The 25,395-nt window shown below is 43.6% G+C and overlaps 1 protein-coding gene across 1 annotated transcript in view; it reads left to right on the top strand.

Annotated features, from left to right (window-relative positions):
- fndc3a (fibronectin type III domain containing 3A) overlaps nt 1-25,395 on the top strand; it is a 222,948-nt gene that overhangs the window by 31,902 nt on the left and 165,651 nt on the right. The window contains 1 exon segment of the mRNA XM_060944161.1: nt 5,409-5,544. Coding sequence (XP_060800144.1) covers nt 5,409-5,544 — 136 coding nt within the window.

Raw genomic sequence — 25,395 nt, 5'->3', positions numbered from 1 at the left:
ATTCACTGGCTATGAGCAATTGCGCGTGCTCTGATTGGCTACTCTACTTCTAGGCAGGGCTTTGAACCGGAATTTTTTTCCTATTGGTTCGTTCCGAACAGAAACGGAATTTTAACGTTTCCGGTTTTGGGTTCCACCATTAAATAGACGTTCCCGAACCGGTTAGAACAAAAAAATTTCGTTCCCGGAACGGTTAATTACGTTCCCTGTCAGCTGTTTAACAAATGGCTATAAAATTATGTCTCTGTCTCATCCAGCTTAAGCCAAATGTAGGCTAATTCTATTACAACCTTCATTAAATAAGACAAGAAATAATTCAAAACAATTATTATTTCAAATGTTGGCGATTTGGATTCTCAGTATGTCTTCCCATCTACACAAACAGAAAAAGTGCCAAAAATGAAAGATAATTCGTTTAGTGTGTTACCAAAGGCTAGTCAGGCCCTATAGAGGGCTACCGCATGACGTCACCGCGCCGCGAGATTTTGTTAGGCGCCATATTGGAAGACCAAGTACACATCTATGCAAGTACATACATACATAAAACAAACTACACCTGAAATGTAGCCAGGACCGGTTCTGCCCTAATCTGGACCCGGGTGCAATATCGCGCAACACCCCCCCCCAAAAATACACCAGTCTAAATCAGGACAACCATCACATAACTATAACTATAAACATTTTATATCAACTATTTTAACTAAATGGGCTATAATAAATAAGCCTGCAGGCAGCCACGGCGGGCTGCCTCAGAAAAGTAACCATTCAATGACACAACTGAAAGCCTGCAGCCACGGCGGGCTGCCTTAAAAAGTAACCATTTGTCCTACCTTAAAACTCGTTTTGCATTTTCTGCCTCCTTTTTTGTATTTTCGACCCTCCGTTTATTTTCTTTCCTTTTCTGAAAACCCGATTTGTGTCCAGACATTTTGTTCTGCTACCAACGAACTAACTCGTCAGGTCTCGGCTCTCGAGCCCGCGATGATTCCCGTGGGAAGGGCAACAACTGATACATTTTTACAAACAGCCAATAGGGAGGTTGCATCGTTCAGGCTCTTCTTTGCTCAGACACTCAGTAATGCATTTACTCACTAGTAGTCCACCTTCCCGCTCTCTCCATTCAATCAGCGAACGTCACACAGGAAGTGAACCCCAGCGGGTCATAGAAACTTGCACAGGAGAAGAATGACTATTTGTAGGCTACAGAAACTTTTGAGGAACGAAATAAAAACCGATATTAACCGGTTACCATTATTTTTAATAAGCGTTTCTGTTCCGGAACATAAAAAATAATAAAGTTTCTGGTTTCGTTTCTGTTCCATGTGAAATAGAAAAAGTTCCCGGTTTTCGTTTTCGTTCCTTGAACCGGTTCAAAGCCCTGCTTCTAGGACATCAGCTCATCTACTGTGAGTAGAGAAAAACAAAATGGAGGAACGTTTTGCTGAACTGAGGACGAAATAAAAACTCTACTCAAACCCCCCCCCAAAAAAAAAAAACAAAATATGGAATAAAAGTATTTGATGGTAAGAATGTGTACGTCTTATTTTTCAAGACTTGTAGCATTTTTCACAAATTGCTACTGTCATTTTGCTGGTTTTACATTCTAAGCAGAAATTATTTTGTTGGATGTTTTGTATAATTTTTTTTTTAATTTATTTATTGAATTTGCTAAAAAAAATGCCCCATTTCTCAAAAATCCAGTGAAATGTAGATAGAATAAGTTTATTCCACTCAATCTCATTGTACATGGCTTATAGGTATATCAGCTCATGTATGACTGTTTCATGGAATAACCTTTTTTATTTATTTTATCCATCCATCTTCTACCGCTTATCCGGGTCGCGAGGGTAGCAGCCTAAGCAGAGCAGCCCAGACTCCCCTCTCCCTGGCCACCACCACCAGCTCTTCTGGGGGAATACCGAGGTGTTCCCAGGCCAGCTGAGAGATGCAATCTCTCCAGCGTGTCCTGGGTCTGCCCCGGGGTCTCCTCCTGGTGGGGCGTGCCCAGAAAACCTCCCTTGGGAGGAGTCCAGGGGGCATCCCAACAAGGTGCCTGAACCACCTCAACTGACTCCTTTCGATGTGGAGGAGCAGCGGGTCTACTCCGAGTCCCTCCTGAATGACCAAGCTTCTCACCCTGTCTCTAAGGGAGAGCACAGCCACCCTGCGGAGAAAACTCATTTCTACCGCTTGTGTCCGCGATCTCATTCTTTTGGTTAGTACCCATAGGTTGTGACCATAGGTGAGAATGGGAACGTGGATGGACCAGTAAATTGAGAGCTTTGCCTTTTGGCTCAGCTCTCCCTTTACCATGACAGGCCGGTTTCGCATCCGCATCACTGCTGACGCTGGCCCGATCTGTCTGTCCAACTTCTACTCCCCCTTACCCTCACTCGTGAACAAAACCCTGAGATACTTAAACTCCTCCACTTGAGGTAGGCACGCCACCCATTTCCAGCTGAGCGCCATGACCACGGACTTGAAGGTGCTGATCCTCGTCAGTATTTTTTTTTAAAATATATTTTTGCGTTTAAAAAAAAAAAAACTAATTTCATCTCATTATCTGTAGCCGCTTTATCCTGTTCTACAGGGTCGCAGGCAAGCTGGAGCCTATCCCAGCTGACTACGGGCGAAAGGCGGGGTACACCCTGGACAAGTCGCCAGGTCATCACAGGGCTGACACATAGACACAGACAACCATTCACACTCACATTCACACCTACGGTCAATTTAGAGTCACCAGTTAACCTAACCTGCATGTCTTTGGACTGTGGGGGAAACCGGAGCACCCGGAGGAAACCCACGCGGACACGGGGAGAACATGCAAACTCCGCACAGAAAGGCCCTCGCCGGCCCCGGGGCTCGAACCCGGACCTTCTTGCTGTGAGGTGATAGCGCTAACCGCCACACCACTGTGCCGCAAAAAAAAAAAAAGATTGAGTGGAATAACTTTTTTTTTTTTTTTTTTTTTTTCTCTATCTACATTCACTTGGATTTTTTTTAAATTAATAATTTTTAAAATACAGGTAGTCGTCGACTTACGACTGCGTTTGGTTACGACTGACCGGTCGTAAACCAATCTGGTCGTAAGTCGGCCTATGTTAAATGAACAGTATATTGTGATGTGTAATGATATTGTAATCATAAAGTCTTATTTTATCAACATTTTCTTATTTCATTACCTTGGCTTATTATTTGGTTTAAGTCAAACACTGCGTACAGTACAATTCTTTTAATATGTGCAAAACAAAAAATATGAAATACAGGTATGAAAAATGGGAAACATTTTAGTTTGAAACATACCAAAATACAAATGTAAAACATAATACAAAGCAATGCAAAATACAAAGTTTAGTGACCGCTGGCATCACTGGTGCTTGGCTGTGGGTCGTCTACGTCATCATCAGCTGTTGCAGCGCTCGGGCTGGCGGGAGGATTTGCTCTTTTCATAAACTTGGAGCTGGGGTGGAAACTGTATGACGGAGAGCGCGAGAGACACTGCACATGTACCTGGGGCGGAAACTGTTGTATACGGCGAGAGGCGCTGCTGGGAGCTGGGCCGGAAACTGTCGTACGCTCAGCTGGGAAACACTTGCCAGTTATAACCAGACAGTCGTAAAATCAATCGGTCGTAAGTCGCATAGGTCGTAAGTCGACGACTACCTGTATATTAAACCCTGGCATTATTTCTAATGCTCATTTTATGGACAGTAAAATGTTTTTTTTTTTTTTTTTTTTTTTTTTCTAGATGCATTGACTTAAAATTACAGACATGACTGATTTGGATGGGACTGAATTCCCGTAAATACATGGATAATTATTACATCACCCCACCTCCCCATGCAGAACTAGTCCAAAAATAAGACTTTAGTGGGATTCATCCTCACACACATCACCCCTGACACTTAAGCAGGGGGCTGGCTGGCTGATTAAGCTGATCACCATCAGCTCCTTTAATGCATGCGGCAGATACTAATTAGCTTCAAGGACACAAGCCATTTCCTACTTATTAGCTCTCTGTCTGTGATTCACTGCAAGTCTGATCAATCACAGAGGGCGCAAGAGTGGTTTGTGTTTTGTTTTGTTTTTTCCACATGTGCTTGTTGTCCTCGGATCTGTACTGTGACTGATGGGCTTTTATTTACGTTATGCTGAATGTGTGTGGTGTTTGTGGTGGTATAAATGTGATGGGGAGAATAAGACATATATATATTTTCTTTGCGCTGTTTCCCTGGCAGCTCAGTCCTTTAAATATAATGACTCGGGCTAAAAATAAGCTCTGTTAGACACAGCTGTGTTAAACACGTGCATTGGGTGAAGAATAAGTGGTGATCAACATGCTGATTATTCAGTATTCTACCTTGGTTGACCCCTGGTAAGGTAAATGTTAAACGTGAAAGGTTTAAAAAAAAATGTTTGGATGTCACCCTTTCACTCAGCGTTTAACTTGACATTCCTGCTATTATGCATTTCGTTGCCTTGTACCTGTGACTTGTGCAATGACAAAGTTGAATCTAATCTAATCTGTTACTAGGGTTTAAATAAAGACCTTGATGTTGGGTTTGAGTTAATAAAATATTCAATCCTCAAATAATCTCTGTAACTGTAAAGCGTTATTTTGCGTATTGCAGCAATTAACTAATGCAGCACTTAGCAAATACTTTCAGAAGTTGTCATTAACAGCATTTCCTAAAGTGTTTATACTCTCTGTAAGCCACAGCAAATTGCCTCCGCAAGCTAGTTAGAGGGCCCTAGCTAGGTAATTTATATCGCTCATAAATAAGCCTTGGTTTTTTGAGTACGTTTTGACAGGCTTTAGAATTTGATATCCGTCTCGTGTGTTCAGGTTGTGATGCCCGAGCGCTTAACCAGTTTGCTCGCTGTGTGTTCACGGTAGTAAACGTTGAACTTGGCATTCTGATATGTTACGATATGTTTTACTTTTTGTAAACCTATGGTGAGATTCAAACATACCTGGTTGTATTTCAGCAATGTTAATGATTTACATTTAGTATTTGCATGGGTTAAAGTGTATATAATGTGCTTGAAAGAGCAGGAGCATACGTGGCTGTTTCAGGATGCATCTTCGCGACGACTCAGAGCATCATGTATAACGGTAAAGATGTAAATGTGCTCCAAGACCATTAATAGACTCATGGTCTTTGAACGATGTATTAGTTGATGAAGATTGAGGTTTTTTCATTGTGCCTTTCGCGGCATTTTATATTCCCCAAAGTGATGACAGTACACTGCGGTAGGCTGGATTATAGAATATACATGGGGGAATAGAACACCCGGATTAAAGCACATCAGTAATAACCATTCTATCGTCACTCTACAGTTTCTCTGAGGTCTTTTTGTGTCCAAGTACACAACTGACTTGACTTTGTGTTCTGTTCGTCCTCTAGGTTGAATGAGGGAGTCATGGCTGAACACACCCCTCCATTGGAGTCCGGCCAGTTACTTAGCACAGATCTGCCACTCCTCACACCACCACCGCCTCCACCTCCACCCACCATGGTCAACGGAGATGGGGCCCAACAAGTAGGCACGCCAGGGTCTGACTGCAGACAGCTAAGATTAATGACTCAGTTTGTGTTCGGCATATTTTATCATCAAATGCTCATGTTTGTTTGTTTGTTTGTTTGTTTGTTTGTTTGTTTTTCCGAAGACAGTCAAGTTGCTCAGATTTCCACGTTATTTGCTAATGTTAGTCTGAAAGAGTTTTTGCTCATGATTTAATATGGTGAACAGGGTTGTTCCAGAGTCTTGGTGTAAGATCAGACAGTTGCCTCATTGTTGACTTTCTCAAAATAGCAATTAAAGTGGATTTCTCGCCATCATCTACCTGTTTTTTAAAAAACATGATCGCATTCCTGAAGCCAGTTGTTCTTGTCCCTTTTTCCCTTTTATGTCCAGCTGCGATTCCCCCAAAACTCTGCAAGCCCCTCCCTCCGGGCTTCCTCTAAATCATACCATGTCAATCTCAACTAAAAACTCTTTGGCTCTGTGTTCCACTGCTGTTTAATGTTAACTTGCTAATCTCTGCTGCCATTCGCATGTTCCGAGCTTAAAGTGCGTATCACGGGTAAATTCAGGCGCAAGATCAGTGTAATTCTCCTATTTAATATTAAACTTTGGTCAAATATCTGTAACATTCTGCATTCTCTGCAATTTTTTTACCTTGCGCAATACCAGAAAAATTCAGTTGAAATCAAGGCATTTGAGGCGAATTGGTCCGCCTCTGGAAAAAAAAACTTTGGCATTTGGATTTCCCGGGAAACATTCATTGATTTTCGTGACGTCGCGTGCGGGACGCCTCCCTCTGAATCCTACGTCAGCGCTGGTTTGTTTATGAGAAAACGACCTGGTGGTTTTCTGCAAATTTCTTCAACGTTATTGTGTAATTATTAAAATGGTTAACAGATGTATCGTAGGAGGGTGTAGCAACACCAATCTTGATGGGATTAGTACTCATCGTTTCCCAAAAGACCGGACAATGAGAGAGAAATGGGAGCGCTTGGTCTACACAGGCTGTGCACTGAAACCGTGCAAAGCTCGCGCAGCCTGCTGGCGCTTCCGCAGGTGACGTCACAAATCTGGCTCCAGACTCCCTTGGGATTTTTCCAGACGCGTTTTATTATTTTTTTTCTGCTGTAGACAGATGGCCTTGTGCAAAATTACCCGTCTGGATGAGTGTGTAAAAGGACATGCTTTCATATACATTAAAAAAAACCAAACCCCCCCGAAATTGGTCCAGAATATGCCCTTTAATCATACATGATGTCTATCAAATACACAGAGCCTGGCCTTGCTGCCGATAACAAAACAAGGATCTGTTTTTGGCTACTCACTGCCATGCTAGTTGGATTGATCCCCCACCCCAATACTACGACTCATATTGGGGATAAATTGGGGATAAAATTAGCTCATGTTTCAAGTCTATAATTTTCTGTAAAGCTGCTTTGCGACTAATGTCTGTTGAAAGCGCTATAAAAATAAACTTCTCCTTGCAGTCACTTGCAGATTCTATTTATTTTTTTATTATTATTTTTTAATCTGTTTGGGTTTTTTGTTGCGTTAGAGGATGGCGAGTGGATTTTCATTCCTGTCCCAATCCTATGACAGAATAAATAAAAAAAAAAAATTAATTGATAAATTCCTGTCCCGTCCCAATCCTGTAAGAATAGCTCTTGTCCCATTTCATTCCCGTATTCATAATAAAGGAAATGGCATTTATTCATATTCGAACTGAGTATTTGCATATAACTGACCTATTATCACTCCTTTCCTGCCCTCTCTTGTTGATTACCCACCCCTCCCCCCGTAACAACCTTACAATTTTGAAGACGATTAAAGTTTTATGACCTCAGCATTTTAATGTCAATGTTTTGTCGAAGTCCGGCAAACGTTTGGCAGTATTATGGTGCATCATGTTATGTATTACAAAGCAGGCTGTAAGCAGGTTCATGGTCCTCATCAGGCATCGCGTCACAGCCTCGGCCTGATGTTTTCTGGAAGGATGTGAATGAGAACAAGGCTGAATGGTGGCATGACTGTGTTTATGCTGGCCATGTTTAAACAGGGAAGTGAAATTTGCCTACTTTATGGAAGGAAACCTCATTAAATGCCTTTCCTATCGGCGCTCTGCTCAGTGAGTTCTCTGCTTCACTGGACACTAAAATAGCTAGAAATTGCAGATCCCATCATGCCATTCTCATTATCATTATTTCGTCATTTTTCTTCCCCCTGTTAATTTTATCACTTGCTGCTTGACTCCATTCATAAATCGTGCAGCTTGTTAAATGCAGTGACAGTCCAGAATATCTATCCAGCCCCTCTTGTGAACCCCCCATCAGGGGAAAACTGTGTATGCTACAGTTGATTTTTGTAAAAGATTTCACGTCGCACATTCACCGCTGGATTAGAATAGTAATTACCCTTCACTAGTATGAACAGGATGGGCTAGCTTGGTGTTTCATCTCCTCTCATTATCTCTAGCCGCTTTATCCTGTTCTACAGGGTCGCAGGCAAGCTGGAGCCTATCCCAGCTGACTACGGGCGAAAGGCGGGGTACACCCTGGACAAGTCGCCAGGTCATCACAGGGCTGACACACAGACACACAGTACGTTTACATGCACATCCAAATCAAGCTGCTGTCGGTAATCGAGCTAAGGGTCCCAGCAGGGGTGCCAGAGAAATCCAATCCTACTTGCACACAAGGATATCGGGCTATTGTGTGAGGTACATTGTGCACCCGAGCCACAGGTGGCGCTACACGCCCCATCGTGTTGGTACACTTCCGGTTGTCGTCATGAAGAAGAGCTGTTCAAGAGTGTAAACAAAGTTATCAGTTCCGTGTTCTCCATTGCGCGTTTTTCTCCCGTCCATGAATTTTAATATATTCAACTCCTTAAGCTGAATGAGCAGCAACTCTGTCTCCTCATTGCTCCAGAAGTGCATGTTTCTGCTCGCCATTTTCTCTTCTTCGTTTGTTCCTCCTGACCTCTACTGTTGTCATGCCGACCGAGGCTGTCGTGTTTTCCCACTTGTGGTCTCGTCACTTCCGGAAGGGGCAGTGCTGAAGTAAGTAGCTAGACTATGTAGCTCGGCTACAATCGCATAATCTAGGTCGCGTAGCTCGATTACGAGAAATCAAGTTCGGTTCGATTTCAACCGAGCTAAGGTGTATCCATGGCATTTAGAACTTCGATTTCAGTCGAGCAACGGCAGAGATTCGATTTTCTCTGTGCATGTAAACGCACTCATTGACAACCATTCACACCTATGGTCAATTTAGAGTCACCAGTTAGCCTAACCTGCATGTCTTTGGACTGTGGGGGAAACCGGAGCACCCGGAGGAAACCCACGCGGACACGGGGAGAACATGCAAACTCCGCACAGAAAGGCCCTCACCGGCCACGGGGCTCGAACCCGGACCTTCTTGCTGTGAGGTGACAGCGCTAACCACTACACCACCGTGCCGCCCAGCTTTGTGTTTAATTATAGAAAATCTGTAGAGAAAGTCACATGTGCAGCTTAGGCGTTTAAGTACGTGGCTTTGTGCCCTCCTCTTCGACTCCAAGTCAAGGGTCCCTCTCCGGGTGTGAACTATGCAGCATGTTGTCCGCGAATGGTTTTGACAAGTTGAGTGTGTGTTAGAGAGTGAGATAACATGGTCAAAATCAGGGTGTGATTAAGTGGAGTGTTCTTGAGCCTGGTAATATTTAAAGTGCGTCTAAAGTGATTGTGTGGCATGTTTGTCGACAGACCGTGTGAGAAAACGATATATACTTGGAGGGCTCATTTGGACCTGAAGGTTTTGTGATGGTGCACTTGACAAGAATGTGGTCTGATGGCTGATTCCACTGTCCGTGACCTTTTCCAGCTCCGCACTCACTCAGACACCACCCTCCACCAACGCACTTGTTGCCCAGTGTGCTGCTTGGTATTAACACACCACTGGTCCATTACACTTGAGCCAGATTAGAGTGGAAACTAGTGAGGCCAAATATCAGTGTTGCGCAGGAGTCATTGCCAAGCAGCTTCGTCACACACTCTTTTCTTTGTTTTTTTTTTTTTTTTTTAACGAAAACCAAGCGGAATATGCATGATGCGATTCACATTTTCCATTCATTTACTGCCCCCCTCCCTTTCGTTCAGCGCTCTTCTCTTCTTTATTTTTTTTTCCTCTCTCTGCCTGCCTGTTTGTCTGTGGCAGATCCTGACCCAGATGATTCAAACTCTTGATATTATTATTTACTTCCTAGCCAAGGTACCCAGCTGTTTACCCACTTGTAAAGACTGTCAATCACAACTGGGATTTTTTTTTCCCACCCCCTTTGTTTTGGAAGGCTCTACCCATCAGCTCTGATACATGCCCTTTTAATGTTTTTATTATTTCGTGCTGCCTCTCACAGCTCCTCATACATGCGCTCTTTTGGTTTTTTTTTTTTTGTGTGCGTGTGTACCTTTTGGGGGCATGAATCATGTCGAAGCGAACACGGTGTCGTGATGAGGCACAATTGATCATTCTTGTGAATGGCGATGGCTGTCTCAATAGATATAAAAGCCATGTTTGGGTTTTATAACTCCTTGCTCGCATGGCCACTGCAGCCCCAAACCTCATGCTTGCGACTAGAAAGATGGATCACAAAGCAGGGTTCTTAGGGTAGTGAGCCAGCTTTGGGTTTAACCCAGGCTTAATGGTATCACAAAAGGGGTTCAGTATCTAGGTAGCTCAATCACTATAGCAACCTGCTTCAGAAGAGATTATGTTGTAAACCACAAGGTTTAAATAGACCAAATGTTGTCCATTTTTTAAAGTCTTTACTGTCCCTGCATCCAGGATCGAGCTAAGCAGAAAATAAATGATATACTGTATGTTGTGGGTTTTTTTTTTTTTTTTAAATGAAGTCTGCCATTTTGCTGCTGCCATTTCCATGTGCTTTGTTCAGAAGTCACACCCAAAGGATAAAATTACAGGTTGGTCTAAAGTGCGATAAGACCATGATTTAGGTGACTGGCTTTTCTTCTGGAAGCGCCAATGAAATAGTGTTTTAATTGCCGCCTTAGAATGTCACATGCATGCTATTGTTTATTTTCAGTTCTATTTCTGTCCTTGCCAAGTATGAGATTGCACATGACTTAAAGGGTTAAATATATTTGTACTGAAATGTATATAGGATGAGCGGTTTAGAGATTCATTTGCCGGTTGGTGCTCCGTTTGTTATTCCCACGAGAAGTTAATGATCTTCAGTGCTGAGACCATAAAGGGACTTTGCTAGCTCAGGAAAAAGTGTGTTTTAATAAGTGTTAAAAGTTCAACTATCTCAGACACGTGAACACCCACACCCAAAGGGCTTCTTTTCCGACTCGCTGTTTTACAGGACGTTCAGTATTGCACCAATCCATTTTCTGTACTGCTTATTCATTACAGGTCATGGGGAAGCTGGAGTCAATCCCAGCTGACATTAGGGGTGTTCACACGGCAACTTTTACTCCGGTGTAGCCCCTGAAAGCTGCTTAAACCGGTGCAAATCTAACCCTGCTCGGGAGGTGGTTTAAGAAATTTACTCCAGAGTAAATGCTAGTTTGCGGGGGCAGCACCGATATAAAATGGGACGTCTGAACGCTACAGGGGTAGACTCGCTACGCGTGAGGAGAGTTGATTACATACGGGCATTGCATAATTTGCATCCTGGTATTTTGCGCTTCCAAAATGGCGAATATCAACAACAACAGAACTGCGTGTCTTCCAGTGTTGCCAGATTGGGCGGTTTTAAGTGCATTTTGGCGGATTTGAACATTTTTTGGGCTGGAAAACGTCAGCAGTATCTGGCAACACTGGTGTCTTCATCCACGTTGTTTTCCCGGCGCTTGGTGATGCCATGACAACCGGGAAAAGGAAGTACATTTTCACGCATGCGCATATTTCATTTCCGCATTATTACTATCGTATAGCACGGTCGCAAAAACTGCCGTGTGAACGCAAGTGGGGCTGCACCGGTGCTAACACGCTTCTCTCTAGTAAGCAGGTTTGTGACGTGCGAACGCTCCACAAAATTTACACCGGTGTAAGTAGGGCTGCACGATTATGGAAAAAATGATGATCACGATTATCTTGATCAAAATTGTAATCGCGATTATTAATCACGATTATTCTTGATGTTGGGGAAATCACTTAAATTTTATTTCACTATATTCAAACAAGCAATATGAACAGCTTTCAGTGCAGAATGAAATTTAAAAGAGAAATTCTGATTTCCAAATGACAAATAAATGAAATTTATCCAAGAAATTACCAAAGGATGAAGGAACTGAAAACTCAATTGCAACAATTACACAGCATTATACTGAGGCCTACAAGTTTTTGGCTAGAAAGACCAGCCTATCAACATGCTCTGGCTTTAAACATGAGCGAAGGCAGGTCACAGCATTGCCTCCAGCGCTAAATAGTCTGTTGTTCTGACATAGTTAGCTTTTCTCTCTCACCTCAATCTGTTACCTACTCTCACGCTATCACCCCTTGAAGAAGAAACCGCTGCACTGAAGCTCTGCGCACTTGGCCAGTGTTGCCAGATACTGCTAACGTTTTCCAGCCCAAAATATGTTCAAAACCCGCCAAAAAGCACATAAAACCGTACAATCTGGCAACGCTTGGCTTGCTTGCTTATTTAGGCGGAGTAATGAAACCTTACATGCATCGTTCGCCCCCTAATGGTTTGGCGGAGTACTGGTCAAAAAGTGCTTAGATATGCAGTAGAGCCCGCATTTTAAATGGAAATAAATCGCGATTTTCATTTAATTTAATCGTGGCAGCCAAAATCGTGATTTTCGATTAAATTCGATTAATTGTGCAGCCCTAGGTGTAAGATATATCACAACAAAATACATCAATGCAAATATGTGTTGTGTGAACACCCCTATTGGGTGAGAGGGTGGAGTACACCCTGGACAGGTCGCCACTCTATCACAGGGCTAACGCTGAGAGACTGGCAGCCACTCGTACTCGCATTCACACCTCTGGGCAATTTAGAGTAGCCAGTTACCCTAATCCTCGTGTCTTTGGACTGTAGAAGGAAACCAGAGCACCCTGAGGAAACCCATGCAGGCACAAGGAGAACATGCAAACTCCACAAATACCCCTTTTCCACCAAATCAGTTCCAGGGCTGGTTCGGGGCCGGTGCTGGTTCACAACTCGTTCAACTTGCGAGCCAGCTGAGAACTAGTTTGCTTTTCCATAGCTTGCGGTGCTAAGGGAAGCCGCGCCATTACGTCATGTTACGTCACTGTATACGTCAGTTACGTCGCTACGTTTGCATAAACCTTGGTGCGAATATCGAAGCAAAAACAACATGGAAGAAGCAGCAGCAACAACAATAATAATGGATGACTTCGCGTTTGTACAGCTGCTGCTTCTCGTCGCTTAAAAATGGCGATCTTTCGCGATCTTATTGTTGTTGGTCTTAACAACTCCGCGCGCCCCCCCCCCCCCCCGCTGACGTAAGTGGTTCTTTCCTCTGGCCCAGCAGAGAGTTGGTGCTAGCCTGGAACTGTTTTTTCTGGCCCCAGAGCCAGTTCTTTGTCAGTGGAAACAGAAAACCTGGTTCCAAACTAAGCACTGGCTGCGAACCAGCCCTGGAACTGCTTTGGTGGAAAAGGGGCAAAAGAGAGACTGTGGTCGACCAGTAGGTTCAAACCCAGAACTTGTTTACTGTGAGGCAACAGTGCTGACCACTGCACCACCGTGCTGCCAAAGTTCACCATCATGTTTTTGAAAAATTGAATGTGGAACTAATGGAGACAGCAAACATTTGACTCAAATTTCCAGAGTGCAGTGAAGTTATACAAGAAGGTGCACAGTTATGGCCCTTTTCCACTACCCTTTTTCAGCTCACTTCAGCTCACTTCAGCCCGACACGGCTTGCGTTTCGACTACCAAAAACCAGCACGACTCAGCTCGTTTCAGCCCTGCTTAGCCCCTAAAACTCGCACCGTTTTGGAGTGGGGTTGAAGCGAGCCAAACCGTGCCGACTGAGGTTGGGGGCGTGAGCAGACACTCCCCTGTGCACTGATTGGTTAGGAGGCGTGTCCTCACATGCCCCCACACGCCCCGCGAGCGCGCTGGGATCTGTAAACACCGCAAACCCGGAAGGAGAATAATTATGAATTACGAGAATTTCTGAAGCCTTATGCGCCTCGCCTCATCTATACGCTCTTGCCAGTATCTGTCCGCGTTGTCGGTGACAACAAGCCACAGCACCAAGACCAGCAACACTAACGACTCCATGTCCTCCATGTTTATTGTTTACTATTCGGGTCGTGAGACTACCGCTGAAAAGATCACTGAATCGGTGACATACAGAGCATCGTGGACGAGTTCGCGGAGCGCAAGGCTCGCCGTATGCCCTTCAAATAATGCGCGCAGTAGGCTATTGATGTTTTATTATGAGCCATGTACAGTATGTCACCTAATGTTTTTTTGTTTCTGAGTTACATGTTCGTTTGAAGGACTTAATGCACAAAATAACATAGTTGCACCCCGTAGTGTTGAAATTGGTAAACACAGTGCATTCAGTGAGGTTTGCACCGCCCTCCTTTTATTTCTGACTCTTCCTGTCACCACTCTGAGCGCTCATTCGTGTGCCCTTCAAATAATGCGCGCAGTATAGGCTATTGATGTTTTATTATGAGCCATGTACAGTATCCTAATGTTTTTTTGTTTCTGAGTTACATGTTCGTTTGAAGGACTTGATGTACTAAATAACATAGTTGCACCCGGTAGTGTTGAAATTGGTAAACACCGCAGTTGCGGACATTTTGTAGCCTAAAATGATGTTATGATAAGCTTTAATAAAGGGCCCGGTCATTTGCCCCGCCCCCGGCCCGGCTCTGACTTGTTCCGCCACTGTCACTGATGTCACTGTTTGCGCTGCTTAACGACATCACGTGACGTCCACCCACTTTCGCTAACTCCACCCAATGTGTCCACCCACTTCCAGCCAGCACGGTTCAGCGCGGTTGTAGTCGAAATGCAACTCCAACAGCCCCGCTCAGCTCGACTCGGCTCGACTCGGCACGGCACGGCTCAGCCGCGTTTGTAGTGGAAAAGCGGCATTATACAGCAGGGACTCAATGGAAGGAGGAGGGTGCTAATGGCAACGTTAGCATGAAAGTCAAAGCTTTGGAAGCTGATCTGTTTTGAAGCGTGTCCACGGCTGAGGGGGTGAGCGAGCCAGACAGTCTCTTTCAGTAGAAGAGTAACAAGTACTTAAATCCCACTTGTGCTATTAGCGGTTAGTTGAATGGCCTTGTGGTCAACTGGGAATCTCTTGGATGTTATGAAGATCACATTCTTGTTTTTATATGTAAGTCTTATAGGGAGTTGTTCTCTTTTCAGTGCATGCAAATACTTTTATAGTAAGCTAAATTAAGGATTATAATTGGACCCTAAGTTTCATTGCATTGAAAACCTAATTAAAGGTACACATCTACATTCCCAGGTAGAAGGTGCATACAAAAGATGTTCCCTTGATGGTTCTAACTCGGTGAAGAGATCCACAAGCGCCAGTGACTGGTGGTTTTCTCCGCCTACACAGACGGTCTGCGCCGGCTACTCGATCCCTGGAAAAATTTTTTTTTTTTAAATTGCCTTTCAATGTTCAAGCAATTTTTATAGTCTTTGCTGCAAATCCAATTATTTCACCGTGAAATTGTCTTTGATTCGGGTCATGACTGGAAGCAAGGTCATATTTGTTGATTGATTCTCGCAGTCTGATTGGCTGAGCCAGACCACATGACCATGCTGTAGCGTAATGTAGTTATGTTACAGAGCCAGGCAGCATACTACAGAGGGGAACTGCGAAAGCAAAGCACACACACACATCTGGAAGGAAATTTCATACATATTTTGCAAGTATTTTACAGGGAAATGGTTAGTAACTTATTAACTGAGAATGCACTAGAAGGCATCTCATCTCATCTCTAGCCGCTTTATCCTTTTACAGGGTCGCAGGCAAGCTGGAGCCTATCCCAGCTGACTACGGGCGAAAGGCAGGGTACACCCTGGACAAGTCGCCAGGTCATCACAGGGCGACACATAGACACAGACAACCATTCACACTCACATTCACACCTACGGTCAATTTAGAGTCACCAGTTAACCTAACCTGCATGTCTTTGGACTGTGGGGGAAACCGGAGCACCTGGAGGAAACCCACGCGGACACGGGGAGAACATGCAAACTCTGCACAGAAAGACCCTCGCCGGCCACGGGGCTCAAACCCGGACCTTCTTGCTGTGAGGTGACGGCGCTAACCACTACACCACCGTGCCGCCCACTAGAAGGCATGTAAATTTAAAAATTTTCTGGGGGGGGGGCATGCCCCCAGACACCCCCCCCCCCCCCCCCCCACCCAAAAAAAAAATGTATAAGTATGCCTTTGGCATGCTGCAGTGGCTTTGCCATCGCAAATTCCAGAGCCGCCTACCACTATTTATAAATAAATAAATAAATAAATAAAGCCAGCTACTTCAGATTTTCTGGAGAAACCCTGACGGTGATGAGGAAAAGTACAGTTCAGCAGTGACCAGACCCCTTCACCTAGAACTGCTTTCTGATTAGGTTAATATTGGCCTCGTATACTGTGAACCCATACGCACAATAGTTAAATGGTCAATAACAAAATCCGCACGTCTAGGGTTACTCAACAATCTCAACAAGGCCCAGTTTTGTGAATGGTTGTGGTTAGATAGTTCAGCAGGCTGCGTGTCTTGGATAAAGGAACTTGTCTGTGCTGATCATTTAATCTTACTTTCAGTTGGTTGTTTTTCATTCGCACATTGTTTGATGTCTATTCTGACAAGTCTGGCAGCTGTTCTTGACCATGCCCTTCTCGTATATCTCCAAAAGAAGACAGATTAAATACCACACTCCTTACTGGAGTCCTGGGGCTGTTTAAGTAACTTAAAAATTGTTTCAACATTTGTTCAGTATTCCATTACACTGTGGGAAAGATTTACGCATTTCTCAATGTTGAAAACAGACAGGGCAGAAGAGATTAAGTGTTTAACATTTGAAATATTGAATATTGTTTGTATCCATAATGTGTAAAATACATATTGTGTAAAATTGGCTGAACATACTGCAAAAACCATTCCCTTATACGATCTGCAGAGTGGCTGACAACTCCACAGGAGGCTGCGGTAGTCAGTGCTGTCATAGTAGTATCGACTATTCGATTGGGTAGAAATGGGCTTATCCATATGAGGGGAAATGAACAGGTAGCCCCAGGTCCGTGCGAATAAATGTCATGCATGCACCTATCAAAAAGAGCACAAATATCGGCATTCTGTTGAGGAGAATGTGCCTCATAGGTGCAGGTTGCGTACAAGATCGATCAAAAGTACATGCAGCCATTTTCCCCCCATGTTAAGATAGGAGCTGAAATGAGAATGACCTTTATAAGTTAAAACTCAATAAACGTAGTAGTGCTTCTAGTACAATTCTTTTGATGGGGTTTAATGACTGGAACCTTCCCCCAGACAGCGCACGCTTTTCACAAACTGGCATCCGAGACATTGATCTGCTGTCGTCTTGAAATAACAGCATGATCAGAATCAAGTTTGAAGGTGGTTCCTTCAGAACTGGTTTACGGTAGTACATTTGAGTGGGTCATGTACTCTGCTGGTCTGCTGTTTGTTTGGATATTTGCAAGTTTATGGCACCTCGTGAAACCGGATTGTACCTCCAGGTATTTACTCTGATTTTATAAAAGGGGCGCTTAATGACCATTTAGCATTGAGAGCTGAATAGGGACAGCAGTTGGTCCCGTTTCAGTTGGTATTCTGTGGCTAAACTCCATGGTGAAAACAGAAATGGGGATGAACTTTTACTGTTCTTATGGAATGGTACAGTAATAATGCTAATGAATGTAAGCATCGTGGTATCTGTAACGAAACGACAGCAGTGTCGCAGTCATAAGGCTCATTTGACATGAGATGCAGTACATGTATCAAACGGAGGTGCCATGTCCAGTACAATGCACTGTTAATCAGTGTGGTCTTTTTTACTGGATGCACTGTTGAATCATAAATCAATGCGATTCGCGGTCCAAATCCTGCGCTCTGACTGGCTGGCGAGCGGGTCCGTATCCTACGGTACAGACTCGGTTACGGACCTCTGGCGACTCACTCGTTCACAACAACAAACATAGTAGCATTTTTTGTCAACATTTTATCTTTTTTTTTTTTTTAAATAAGATTTATTTATAAGATTATCAAAAATCTTATACATTTTTGCCGGCATTTCTCAGGAGAATAACATTATCACTATCCATGCTGTAAAATTAATGACAGTGTTCACAGCGAAAGCGAGTTTTACTACCCTGAGGAAGAAGAAAGAAAACATTTTCAGGAGAAAGCTAAAACCTGGAACTTGCTAACACCGAGCAAAAACATGGCTGAATCCTGAATGACTCAATTTTGTATAAATAGGGGACTACATAGGCGGCAAAATGTAGTTTTTTTCCTGCCATGGAAGTGCACTTGTGTACTGAGGAGGAGGCCATTTGCATTACAGCCGTGAATGAGGAATCAAAATGGCGGCTCGGCTTGGTTTTCCCTGTCGGGCACTCTTGCTTTCTGTTAGAATTTGTTAAAGAAAAAAATATATTATTTACCAGCTTAAGCAGGGGTGCCAGGGTGAAATTGGTCAGGGGGCCAGATTGTTTTCAAGTGGGACCTCAGGGGGCCGCATTACCGGCGTGACAAGACCAAACACTAAACAAATAGACATACTATTTGATATCATTTATGAATATAAATATTATTTATAAATGTTTGTTTTTTTTAAATAATAAAAAAACAACAAAATGGACAAGGACACACAAAAACACAACTAAACTGTAAATTACTTTGATCAGATTTATTGACAACTTGCACATAAAACCATGTCAATACACAGGCCTAATTAGGCCAATTAAAAAAGATGGCCCTAAGTAGCCCTAAAGAAGTCAAAAGATGTGCCAAGGTTAAGTACTCCACCAACAGGCCAAGTGACTAAATATTCACTAGAACTTAATAATAAAAAGACATAAATAACAGATGGTACATTAACTTAAACAACTCCCACAAACTCCCACAAACATACCCTCCCAATCATTACTTCACAGCACTATGTTACATGGGCAGACAAGCCAGCTACATTTTACATGTCGAAGCCAGAAGCCTTTTATTTTTCACCAGCTTGTCCACATTGGGGGACAGGCTCTGGGCCGTGGCTATTTTCATGACATCATTGAGATGTCCATGTGTCATACGATTGCGCATTTTCGATTTATTAATATTCATAACTGAAAATGCCTGCTCACATAAATATGTTGTCCCAAACATAGAGTATTTTACCTGCAAATGCAGTGATAGTCGGGTACTCAGGTGGCAACGATTGGTAGAATGATTCAATACCAACAGATTTGTACATGTCCTTCAACCGCGTGCAGCATTGCAAGTCTATCAGTTCCATTTGCATCGCCTCGGGGACCTCGGAAGCATCCGTGGTGAATGGAGAGCCAAAAAACGCAAAGTCCTTTTCCAGTTCAGTGAAAACCGTGAATCGATTGGCAAACTCGTGCATGAGACCGGAAAGCAAGTTTGCATACTTGTCCATGCTCTGATGACTGACAGACAGATTTCAAACAGGGGAAGTGGGCTGCATTGCGCTGACAGAGCTGTGCCTTCCATAACGCAAGTTTACGTTGAAACGCACGGACACCGTTGTAATACTCGGTAACGAGTTTGTTGCGACCTTGCATATTAACATTCAATAAGTTCAGGTGTTCGGTAATGTCCACTAAAAAGGCAAGGTCCCTGGTCCATTCGGTGTCGTCCAATTCCTCCACAGGCTTCCCTTTAGCCTGCATGAACTCGGCTATCTCTTTGCGCAATTTGTAGAACCGTTTGAGCACTGCGCCTCGGCTCAACCAACGCACATCGGTGTGATAGGGAAGGCCCTGGTGGATGTCATTTTCAGATAAAAATGCATCGAATTGCTGGTGGTTGAGCCCTCTCGCTCTGATAAAATTGACAGTGGCAATATAATTTAAAATTTAAACAGTCTGTGGCGCGAATTGGACCGATGCAAATGGCAGGGCCATCAGGCAAATCTCCGCCTCTGATGTCAATGCGATCGGCAGTGAAAGACAGGTAATTGTTCTGTAATTGTTCGATGGGGTGCGGCAGACATTGATGGCTCTCTGCCGGCCGAACGATTAGAGGGCCATCAGCAAGGGGGCCGGATTAGATGTTCATTCGGGCCGGATCCGGCCCGCGGGCCGCCACCATGGCACCAGTGAGCTTAAGGTCGGACCGTATGGTGAAATGCCGTGACCTCGACCCAGAGGGCCTCGCTCAGTACTTTTAAGACCTCGGTCACGGTATTTCACGATATGGACCTCCCAGCTGGTAAATTTAATTTATATATATATATATATATATATATATATATATATATATATATATATTAATGTGTACATGCGTACCGTCAAATACGTACGTACTGTCAAATACTTTTTTTATTCCATATTTTGTTGCTCTTTTTTTTTTGGGGCGGGGTGTTTTGAGTAGAGTTTTTATTTCGTCCTCGGTTGGTTCAGCAGCATGCTCTGCCATTTTAGTTTTTCTCTACTCACGGTATATGAGCTAATAGACTACTAGTAGTCACCAATCCAAGCACACGATTGCGCCTATCCAGTGAATGTGGATAGAATTTTATTGATTTTTTTTGCTGTGTGGGGGAGGGGGGGAACCTCTTAAGAGAGAATATTGTCAGTATGGGTGACTTTTATCTAATTTCTTATTAGATTATTATTATTATTATTATTATAATAACCCAAGATTATTTGGCTTACTCTTGGGTGTTTTTACTCCTTTCAAGCTTTAATTTTTTTTTAATTTTATTGGCAGATAATTTTGCAAAATTTAAAGCTTGAAATGAGTAAAAGCGTCTAAAAGTAAGCTAAATAATCCTGAGTTCTAATCGTTTCATAAGAAATATTAGATAAATTCACCCATAAAGATGCTTTCTCTTAAGATATTTTTTGCAGTGCATATAAATAAAATATGTGCATGCCATTTAGATATGATTTGTAACTAGGAATGTTAAACGGAGTATTAGGTCTCGATTTAAAAGTTTAAAAAAATAACTTGAGGTGCTGCAGGGTACAAGCGTGAAAATCTCCATGGAGTAGCATGTGATCGTGGACAGTGGTAATACATGTCCGTAATAATCTAATGGTCATTATTGATGTATATTTTAGTTGTTGTTCTAGTGTAGTGAGGGTGGTGTTGGGCCACACGTACCAATGGTGCTTTGGGGTCCGCCCCCCTTCTTTTAAAATCAGGTGTCTGCGCCCCCCCCCCCCCCCCCCCCCCCCCCAAAAAAAAAAAAATTTCCTGAATTATGATGTTCCTTGTTGGTAATGGTACATCCCTTCTGATTTCTCTTCAGCTGTGTGAAGGGGCAGTGTTTTGTGTTCTAGGGCTTGTTATAGCTGTGGTCCTAATCTCATCGGCTCACTAGCCACAACAGTCCTGCACACGGTACCAGCGCTCTTGTGCATTTTGTGTCTATCAAGAACACACATTCCCATATCTGCAGCAGGGTCACTAGAACAGGAAGAGGTGACGTTGGGCTTGCTGTAAATGCAGCACAGCTCACTTAAAATACAACGCCTGACAGTAGAACGGTGAACAAACTGCATATTGCTATTTTAATTATTTGTCAGTGTAATGATGATCATGTTGCAGTGTAAACACTTTCTTCTGCTGCCTCAGACCAGTACAGTGACATCCTTACAATTTAAATAAAGCTCATAATAATATATAGAAAGTTGCACAGTTAAAGTGAAATATGCGGTCATATTTTAGTCACTTTTTAATAGGAACACCTGCACCTCTGTTCGTTCATGTATTAATCCAGTTTAGCCCTGGGTATGGCTTTTTAAACTGCGACCGGTGGTGAGTCTCAGGTCCAGGAGGACTTGAGTATCGGAGAAAGTGGAATTACCCCTTAATCACCATTGCTCCCAGGTCCGCTCTGACCCGGAGTGGTAGCACCTGCCTGGGTTCCAGCTATGGGTTAAATAGTCCATTGCCAATAAGTCGATGGCAGCAGGGTACTGTATGGTGCAATGTGGCAGGTGAACCCAAAGGGTCAATAAGGTGGGAAAGTAATCTCATCGCCCCCTACTGGATGCGTTCCAACCTCTATGGCAAAATGAATGGGAATATCTTTTCAAAAAATTACATTTCGGGTTACACTTCAAAGTTAAGACAATGGCTTCCATATGTTGTGCATGTCAGGCAGCTCTGTCGATCCTGGTGATCATACTTTTATTTTTTCCACCGATTTTGAATTGTTTTGAATGTTTTTTAATAAGCTGATTAAAGACTACATGGACCCGACGTCGCGTATGTGACGTCACCGCAAGTCTAGCGCCTTTCCAAATCTGTAGCAGGTAGCGGCCGGCGAGTAGTCTACATCAACATGCCGATTTGTATAGCGTGGTTGGCAGAGTATTTCTGTACCAAATAAGAAATGCATCCCTCGTGGGGATAACCATTACAGATCAGGACATATAGTCAACTGCCGCTATTCACAGGGAGAGCTGTCAGCACTCGTAAGGGCTAGCATGAAGAACAAAACTTATCAAGCCTACTGCTGACGTAATATGAGCGACTCTGACGAGACAGTTTGGTCGTAGTCCGTTTCTGACAGGTTAGGCGCAATTTCGATCTTTTAAAAGACAGTGAAATTTCACCTGATACTTTCACAGTTAGTAGATAATCCCAACATATACAACATATTTTTTGGGGGTGTACAAGTTCCACGTCGTAACTTCGTAGGATTTTTAATTTTTTTTTAAATCGGGTTTATGGGATTTTCAATAGTATGGCTTTCGGCTTTGGAACGCTACCACTAGGATCGCTGTGTTTCACTTTCCCTCCCTATGGCATGCAGAGGAGCCACTCAAATGGCCAACGGATGGCATCACTCGGCAAGTTAGTTGTCACTGCGGGGCAACTTCCATACCTGTCAGATCTGTGGCACTTTTGTGCACGACTTGGCATCAGGCCTGGAGGTCCAGAGAGACAACACGATGGGGGCACGACATTGTTTGTCTTGCCTTAATGTGCAAGGCGCTTCATTAGGAAAGGAGAATTACGCATGGTCCATCTGCATTTCTGTGCATTCTAATGAAGCAGTCATCATCGCTAGCAATGGACAGCCAATGACGACTAATCCAGTTGGCCATGTGGCAGCAGAGCCGCGCATAAAATCATGCAGGTACAGAGTAGGAGCTATACTTAAAGTGCATATCACGGGTAAATTCAGGAGCAAGATCAATGTAATTCTATTTTATATTAAACTTTGGTCAAATATCTCTCTAACATTCTGCATTCTCTGCAACTTTTTTACCTTGCGCAATACCAGAAAAATTCAGTTGAAATCAAGCTGTTTGAGGCAAATTGGTCCGCCTCTGAAAAAACTTGGCATTTGGATTTCCCGGCAAACATTGATTTTCGTGACATTGCGTGCGGGACGCCTCCTTCTGAATCCTACGTCAGCGTTGGTCTACACAGGCTGTGCACTGAAACTGTGCAAGCTCTCGCAGCCTGCTGGTGCTTCTGCAGGTGACGTCACGAATCTGGCTCCAGACTCCCTTGGGATTTTCCCAGACAAGTTTTTATTTTTTTTCTGCTGTAGACAGATGGCCTTGTGCAAAATTACCCTTCTGGATGAGTGTGTAAAGGGATATGCTTTCATATTAAAAAAAAAAAAAAAAACGAAATTGGTCCAGAATATGCACTTTAAGGTTCATATCAAACATTAGGATACGGGCAAGTGATGAGCGACTGAGTGGCATAGTTGGTGCCGGATGGGTTTATTATTATACCCCCCACAAACAAAGTTTTGGGGGGTGTTTATAGGAATCACCCTGTCCGTCCGTGTGTCTTGTAAGCGCAGCAACTCCTAAATGGTTTTGATGGATTTTGATGAAACTTTACACAGTTGCAGTATACCACCTGAAGATGTACATGAAGGAAAATGGTCCTGGTCTGATGTTTCAAAGGGGACATAATTCAACTTATTCCCTTGTATATGGCAATATATGATAAGCTCATAAGCAGGGAGTACTCTATAGTGTTTACTCACCGTTGTTTGTTGTTTTTAAAATTATTATTATTCGACAGCACGGTGGTGTACTGGTTAGCACCGTCGCCTCACAGCAAGAAGGTTCTGGGTTCGAACCCAGCGGCCGACGAGGGCCTTTCTGTGTGGACTTTGCATGTTCTCCCTGTGTCTGCGTGGGTTTCCTCCCACAGTCCGAAGATGTACAGGTTAGGTTAATTGGTGGCTCTAAATTGACCATGAGTGTTGAACGGTTGGTTGTGTCAGCCCTGCGATGAGCTGGCGACTTGTCCAGGGTGTACCCTGCCTCTCGTCCATGGTCAGCTGGGATAGGCTCCAGCTTGCCCCCCGTGAACCTGCACGGGATAAGCGGTTACAGATTAAAAAAAAATAATTATGATTCCAAAAACTGTTGATTTTCACATACAGCTGTCTTTATAGTTTTATACAGAATGGTGAGATAAATATTCAACAACTTTTTGCAAAACCAAAAGCAGAAAACCTCCAGTGAGACCGTTCTTTGGGCAGAAATGCACTGTTTGAGAGCGGTTGGAGGAGAATTGCTACACTCGTACGAGCTGACAAGAAGGATATAACGCGCACAGCCACTCTCTGCAACCATGATGAGCTGAAAAGCATCTCCGAACAGAGAACACGCGACACACTGAACCTTGAGATGGATTACAACAGCAGAAGGTCCCTATCATACCCCTTTTCCACCAAATCAGTTCCAAGGCTGGTTCGGGGCCAGTGCTGGTGCTGGTTCACAACTCGTTCAACTTGCGAGCCAGCTGAGAACCAGTTTGCTTTTCCATAGCTCGCGGTGCTAAGGGAAGCCACGCCATTATGTCACTGTATACGTCAGTTACATCGCTACGTTTACATAAACCTTGGCGCGAATATTGAAGCAAAAACAACACGGAAGAAGAAGCAGCAGCAGCAACAATAATAATAATAATAATGGATGACTTCGCGTTTGTACAGCTGCTGCTTCTTGTCGCTTAAAAATGGCGATCTTTCGCAGTCTTGTTATTGTTGTTGGTCTTAACAACTCCGCCCCCCCACTGACGTAAGCGGTTCTTTCCTCTGGCCCAGCAGAGAGTTGGTGCTAGCCTGGAACCGGTTTTTCTGGCCCCAGAGTCAGTTCTTTGTCAGTGGAAACAGAAAACCCGGTTCCAAACTAAGCACTGGCCCCGAACCAGCTCAGGAACTGCTTTGGTGGAAAAGGGGCATTAGATTCCACTCCTGTCAGTCAACAACAGGAGTTATGTGAATGAGGCATATGTCCATAAATGATCATGCCACCTAAGGATGCAAACCTACGTTAGGATTGCTGTACAACCGATTCCGTGTTGTAACGAGGTTTCAGTTGGAAAATGCCAAGAAATGAGCGTAGAATTCTGTTTTGAAGATAAACTGTAAAATAGAGAACCTTTTATTATGCATGGATGGCAGTTGGTGGATCAATACATCTCGTTGAGAAGTCTCTCCTTATACAACTGATGCTCTGTGAACAGGAGGAAATGGGAATCTGTGGCTCCGAGCTGTGAATGGCTACAGCTCTGCAACCCGGGCACACGCAGCGATGCTGATCCCACAGGAGGGAAATCGTGCATATGCGACCAGTGTTGAAGCTGATGCAACTTGCTTCAGTTTGGAACCAATACACCTCTTTCCTGCAGTGCCATACTATACTATACT

This window comes from Neoarius graeffei, chromosome 17 (assembly GCF_027579695.1).
Source record: "Neoarius graeffei isolate fNeoGra1 chromosome 17, fNeoGra1.pri, whole genome shotgun sequence".
NCBI lineage: Eukaryota > Metazoa > Chordata > Actinopteri > Siluriformes > Ariidae > Neoarius > Neoarius graeffei.
The sequence above is the reverse complement of the archived record's forward strand: the minus strand, read 5'-3'. Positions and strand labels throughout refer to the sequence as shown.